Source organism: Poecilia reticulata, chromosome 12 (assembly GCF_904066995.2).
Source record: "Poecilia reticulata chromosome 12, P_reticulata-male-v2, whole genome shotgun sequence".
Classification (NCBI taxonomy): Eukaryota; Metazoa; Chordata; class Actinopteri; order Cyprinodontiformes; family Poeciliidae; genus Poecilia; species Poecilia reticulata.
This window is the reverse complement of record NC_088841.1, coordinates 2,674,854-2,681,574: the sequence shown is the minus strand read 5'-3', so window position 1 is coordinate 2,681,574 and position 6,721 is coordinate 2,674,854. Positions and strand designations below refer to the sequence as shown.

Genomic DNA, 6,721 nt, shown 5'->3' with positions numbered 1-6,721 from the left:
TGTATAGTTTAATACTCTGCCAGAGGTTTTGGCGAATACTTGATAGTTGTTGAATTTTCATCACATTCGCCTTGTGAGAGAAAGAGATATATACTGTACATCGTGTGAACACTAGGTGGTGATCTAAAACAAATTTTAAATCTTTTCCCACATCTGGGTTGTCTCCATTTTTTTGTTGTTGAAATGTTTAAATGTAAAAAACATTGTTGGAAAATGGAACTTCCCACTGAAATACAGATGAGCACATTTAAACAGGAAGGAAAAATAAAAAACTCAACAGATGATAACTGGACAAATTCAAATCTTACAGGCTAGTGGAAACCTGCAGGGAGTTATGGGTAATTTTCCAACATTAATCAGTCAATCATTTTCCGGCTCACTAGCAGGATTTCTGGTTTTAAATATGAAGCAGAGCACATTTGCAAAGCAAGTAAGATTTTAATAAGAGTCAGGTCTTAATAAAGAAAATATCACAAAAACTTGTTCCTGACAAACATAAGCAGTAACTGAAAAATATGAAATGTAACCGTTTTTAGAAATGATCTGCTAATTTAACTAACTTTTTCCAAGTCAGATGAAACAACAAACCCACAGATCTTAACAGTTCCCTCTTTACATCTTTTTATTTTGAACCAAGTGTGATAAAAACGAAGATCAGTCCAGATGAAAAAACAGCATCATGCATATGCAGGAGTAAACTGATCTTTACCGCCATCGCTGCCAGGTAATAAATAAAGCTAAATCAAAACTAAAATGAAAAAATAAATAAATAAAAAGACTCCAGTTCAATGAATGAGTTTAGCTCACTTCAGAGCCACAAAGGAATAGCTGGATGTCCTTTAGCTTCTGCCAGTCAGCGATTCCTCAGGAGTCTTTGGTCATAATGGCGAGGAACTCCTCCTGGTTGACTGAAAAAGTAAAGTCAGCTCATCAACACTTTCCTGTTTGTCAAATCAGCTGAGAATGTAAGAAAAGCGGAGCCTGACGTACTCTCTCCGTCTCCGTCGGTGTCGAACACGTCGATCATGCTGCGCAGCTCCTCGTCGCTGATGTTTTCACCGAGCTCCCGAGCGACTCGTCTCAGGTTCCTCAGGCTGATCTTCCCCGACTCATCGTCGTCAAATAGCCTGAAGGCCTTCATGATCTCCTCCTTGGGGTCCCGCTCCATGATGCGGTCGGTCACTGTGGTCGGCAACAGAACGTGTTTAAACGAGTCTCTGTAGCTGCGTTTTCATTACCAATGTGCGCAAGTCTTTGTCTATATTCTGCTGATGTTGGGGAGAAAAAAACAACAACACAATTTTGCAATTGCTGTGTTTCCATTGAATAAGAAATTGAAATTAAAATCACACGTGAATAAGTTTGTTCACGCAATAAATCATTAAAAAGATATATTCATAATTCAGCCAAGGGGTTAATGCTCATCTTATCAGATCATCACAGACGTAGGCGTCTTATTCAGGCGTTGTAGTGACAAGCCCCGCCTACTTGGGAGCGGCTACATATACACTATTTTGGGGAAATTGTAGTCTGTGATGGATTCAACACGTTGGAGTGACACACAACTTTTTATAAACTATGTAAACCTGTGAGAGCTCTGCTGGAGCCGGCTGCAGATTGTCTGGAAAAACAAAAACAAACCTTCATCTTAGTACTACTTCCTGTCTTCTTCTTTGTTGTTTTAACCAGTAGTAACATCCGGCTGCTGATCACGTGACTTGTTTGATGCGAAAAAAAAAAAAAAAGTGTTTCCATGGCAGTTTTACAAAATACATCTATTCTGAAATGGCTGTTTTTCTCAACAACTTTTTATCGAGAAAAGTGAGATTTTTCAAACATGGTATGTTTCCATAAAGCAAATTTATTTTCAGAATTAGAATTTGGGTAATTTTATTTTTAATGGAAACACAGCTACTGTCACCGCAGTTGCCCGCCGCGTCACCTTACCCACTTCATTGAAGTCCTCAAACGTGATCTTGCCGCTGCCCTCCCGATCGTAGTCCTTCAGGATCTTTAGAACGTCCACTTTCTTTACTTCAAACCCAAGCGCTCGCATTGCCACCTGGGGATTATACCTTAGACAATTAATAGGATTAAGTGTTGAATGGAACATGAATGTAATGCTGTGCCAGTACTAGCAGTTGATGCTCGTATTAATAATGTATTAATGACCATTACGAAAATATTACACAAATTAATACAAAAAAATGTAAATAAAAATTTGTGTAATAGTTGTTTCTTTAACATTTAAGATTAGGGCAGGCTATAATAACATTCAAATCTTTTTTTTTTTTTTACTAATATAACATTTATGAATACAGTAAAATACTGTTTACTCTCTAGTCTTGGGTCTAAATGGCCGTTTTGGTCTAATTTTGAATTTACCCTTATATTTTCACCTTAAAAACTATTTACCTTACCTTGTTTGGTATCATTATTTTCAGAACATCCTAAACTTTGTGATTTTACAGTGTTTGTTTCCTTTTGACAAAATTTATTATCACATTGGAGCAAAAAACACACACAGAAACAAAATCCGAGTAGAAAAAATATTGATATTTTTACTATAAAACTCACAAAAAATATTGAACAAACCATTTTTACAGTCTAACATGAACATTTTTTAGGTAAATTTGAAGAATTTTTGTACAAACTTAGTAAAAAACAAATTAGTAGTCATATTTTCACCAAATTGTGGGTAATTTCCCAGGCGTTTTTTTACAACTATTTACAAAATATGTCAATATTTCCATCACAAATTTTCTCCAACATCACAATGTCTCAACCCCCCCCCCCGCCCCCCTCCACTTTCAACTATTTACAAAATGGGTGCCACAAGACAAACAAATTACTTGTGCCATTGTGCAAAGCAGTTTCTGTCCATCAGAAGGCACAGTGGCACATCACAGCCCTCACATTTCCAGGGAGTGTCCTTCCTGACATTGTTCACCTGGAGGCAGTGTCTGCACTGCAGTCTGCCATTTCTGGCATTTTGCTGAGCACTAATGGGCACAGGAATGTGTTCAGCTGCCTTTCTCTTTGGAACACCTGCCATGTCCACACTACAAAGCTGACTGGCCATCTCCACATTGAAGTCTTTGTGCGTCATGGGCTTCACTCCTTTGGCTCACCAACCTAGAGATGGAAATTAGCCTGTAATCTGGTTCCGTGTGCATCTACTCTGATTATAATAATTTACTGTACATATCCCATGGCAAACAAAGAAATAAAACAACAAGAACAAAACAAAACAAACCTCATCGTCAAGCTCAAACTCCGAGTCCGAGCCATCTGGCAGCGCGCCTTCGTCCTCTTCACATTCATACATGTACTTCAGGGCTTGCTCCGCAGTCATGTAGCGACTCATTTTGACACACTAAACACACTAAAAAACGTCTACAAACACTGCACACACACACTAGCACACTAACTAACACACGTACGGTCGAAAAATCTACTACAAAACACCACTAGCTAAATCCGAAATGTCAACTACGCGCCGTTCTCTACCCCCACAAAACTCTCTCCCGCGCTGCTGTTCCGATCGCAAATCAAAATGCTTTCTGATTGGTTGCTTCAGAAATGTGGTGAGTTTGCAGGAACTCGGAAAAATGGCTTTCATGATGCATTCGTTCACTTTTTGGTCATAAAACATCCACTGATTGCACTCAACGTGCGTAAAATGCGCTTTACGCTATGGCGAAAATGATCGATCATATTCCTGGTTTTATTTGGAAGTAAATATAAAACAAAATCAATATAAAAACACTACTTTTATAAAGTTTGAAGTCTCTACTGTCCAACAGAACTGAAATGCACACTTCTCATGCCGTCTTTTTTTTATACGGAAGCCTTTTAAATGCATGACGTCATGCCCGCCACATGGCGGGCGTCGACTAGAACAAGCATGTCTTCCTCAAACACACTGTTCCTGAGAGATGGCAAACCCAAATCCTGGCAGTGGCGCTTCGTACCACATTTTCACCATGTTTTTTTTGACATAACAGTTTTGTGACATATAAAATTACTTTTGTGGCACACCCCATGGTCTTTGTGACATATGCCATGGATTTTGCGACATAACAGCTTTTGTTACATTCATATGTCACAAAAGCCGTGGGATGTCACAAAGGTATTTGTGCCATATGACCATGTCTTTTGTGGCACATGCTACGGCTTTTGTGGCATATGTCTTGGCTTCTGTGACACATACCATAGGTTTTGTCACACAGGTCACAGATTCTGTAACATATTCCATGACTTTTGTAACATAACACAACTATAGTGGCATAACACGGCTTTTGTGACACATTCCATAGCTTTTGTGACATGTGCCACGGCTTTTGTGACATGCCATGTCACAAATCATGCCGTGGTATGTGTCATAAAAACTTAGGTCATGTCTTTTGTGAGATATCCCATAGCTTTCATGACATATTTCATGGTTTTTATGACACATATTTCGCTGTTCCCCCACCCCCCACTCACCTTCAGCTCATGGTAATCTATCTCTTTATCTTTGTCCGTGTCAAATAAATCAAATGCTTCTTTAATTTCATGCTTCTGCTCTTCGGTGAGCTCTCTCCTCCACTTGCGTTTGCGTTTGTCCCCTCCGAGCTCAGTTCTGTTAAGAAACAAAATAAATTTTTTTACAATAAATCAAAAAAGGTTACCCAAGGAAATGCATGATAGAATATTGCATAAGTGTATCTTTACTAGAGGTGTGCCGATCGATCGGCCACCGATCATAATCGGCCGATTTCCGTGAAAAAGTGTATGATCGGTGATCACCGATAACGGTCTCTTGTTGCCGATCACACAAACCGATCACCTGCTTTTCATTTCGCAGCAGCCTGCCTGTGCAGCTGGTCTCTTCTTTCCTTCACACTGTGCAAATGTGCAGCAACAAATCCTAAGCGATGTGGAACTATAACCCACTGAGTGAACGGGGAAGTTTGAGTGTTGCGGCAGAAAATTTAAGCACGTCAAAATGCATCAACACGACGAATCTAATATGGCATAAAAACAATGCCATATGGAATTTGGCTACATTGAGGCTCACTGCAGTAAAAAAGACATATGGAGGATCAGATAGCAGATAAAGCAGGGCACAGCTACAAACACTCACCCGGATTAGCATGACGGTCAGAAAGCTAAACAAATAACCCGCAAAAGTCTTCGAGCTGCGATGTAAGACGCTGGTTTTTGGCTAAATTAAGGTGAATTCATGGTTCCTTTTTCCACATAATGTAACCGGTAGTGTTTATGATGAAAAAAAAAAAAACATTATGTGATCGGTATCGGTGATCGGTATCGGTGATCAGTATCGGTGATCGGCCCTCATGGGTGATCAGTATCGGCAGGAAAAAAACCTGATCTTTACTTCTACTTTATCAGTACTAAAGTACTAAATTCAAGTTCTGCACTCTGCAGTTTTCATGTACAAGCTAGGAAAGCACAAATGCCACCCTAAAATATCATTTTTTTTAAATCACTTTTGGTGTCATCTTTGTTATTGCCATTTTTAATGACATGTAGCTGTCTCCAAGGAATTTCCATGATCACAACAAATTAGGATAATTAAGATTTCATTTTCTCACATAATACAATTCTATTTCCATTTTCCAACTACACTTTTTCCTCCCACTGAAAATTCCGTGAACATGTTTCGACAGTCAGCCTCATTTGTGGCTTTGTGTCAATAACCACTCGTTGGAAAAAGGTAAAGTCAAGTATCTTTCTCTTGACATTGTAGATCATAGGATAACATTTTTGTTAAAAATCATTTTGATTTATCTTATGTATTATTTTTACTGAACTGAATTGTCAGGTTTTAATTAGTTACAAACTAAGAATCGAGTTCTGTTCCAGATGTATTGTGACGCACATAAATAAGCTATTCTATGGTTCTGTTTAAATTTAAACTCTCCTCAGTTCTAAAAAGTATTTAATATTTCTGTTTTTTTAAGAGTCCCCAAGAATTCTCAAAGTAAGCATGTTGTTTTGATTTCAGTTTAGATATTACTTTTCTAAAAATGTCTGATACCAGATTAAATACGAATAGCAGTAACTGATTACTATCCTCTAACACGTCTGCTGAGTACATTGATCCGACCCCAGCTGCAGCGGCAGTGCACTGCCCCTGAAAACAAACCTCGGCAGAGAGCGATGATGGAAGCCAAAATGCTAACTGCTAACCCGGTCGGACCAGGCAAGTTTATCGCCTTCAAAGTGACTGTGCCCTGGTAGAGAGCAGGAGTAGCGGGGGCATAGCAGCTTACCTTGCAGACAGACTCATTCTGGTTTTAGTTTCAATGTCTAAAAACAGAACTTTACAGTCAAACACACAGTTAGCGCTGCTCTAATCAACACAACAATAAATCCTTTTATCCGCGCTCACGTTCATGAATCACATTGGTCGCTGGTTGCTAGGCAGCAGCTAGGCGCTTCCTGATTGCGCTGTCGTTCTTCTTCTTGCCCCGGTGGCGCTCTTTTAGTAGCATTAGCTCCATCTTCTGATTTACCCGGTCACTACAGTTCTTTATGACATAAATTCCATTGAACCTACCATAAAGAGTAGAGTCCAACCTAGTCCAGGAGAAAAATGATGGTTATACTCACATAATATAACACGTAAGGTTGTATTTTCCTCTTTCGTGATTAAGTGTTTGTTCATCTTCATGTCTAGAATCAGAAGTGGACATCAGCACAGGCTTGCATG

General features: G+C 39.1%; 1 protein-coding gene across 1 annotated transcript; it reads right to left on the bottom strand.

The window, feature by feature from the left end:
- Nucleotides 1-597: 597 nt before the first annotated feature.
- cetn3 (centrin 3) lies at nucleotides 598-6,425 on the bottom strand. Its single transcript, XM_008423178.3, has 5 exons — nucleotides 6,282-6,425; nucleotides 4,489-4,624; nucleotides 1,948-2,062; nucleotides 991-1,182; nucleotides 598-908 (listed from the first exon to the last, which is right to left on the bottom strand). Exons 1-5 carry the CDS (start codon nucleotides 6,296-6,298, stop codon nucleotides 865-867), a joined length of 504 nt encoding a protein of 167 aa, XP_008421400.1. The 5' UTR covers nucleotides 6,299-6,425; the 3' UTR covers nucleotides 598-864.
- Between the last annotated feature and the right edge of the window lie 296 nt (nucleotides 6,426-6,721).

Excerpts from the sequence above, each read along its gene's own strand:
- cetn3 (XM_008423178.3), bottom strand. Across the intron at positions 2,063-4,488 it reads TAGATTACCATGAGCTGAAG|GTGGCAATGCGAGCGCTTGG; the intron begins GTGAGTGGGGGG and ends TATAATCCCCAG. Across the intron at positions 1,183-1,947 it reads TGAGGACTTCAATGAAGTGG|TGACCGACCGCATCATGGAG; the intron begins GTAAGGTGACGC and ends TGCCGACCACAG.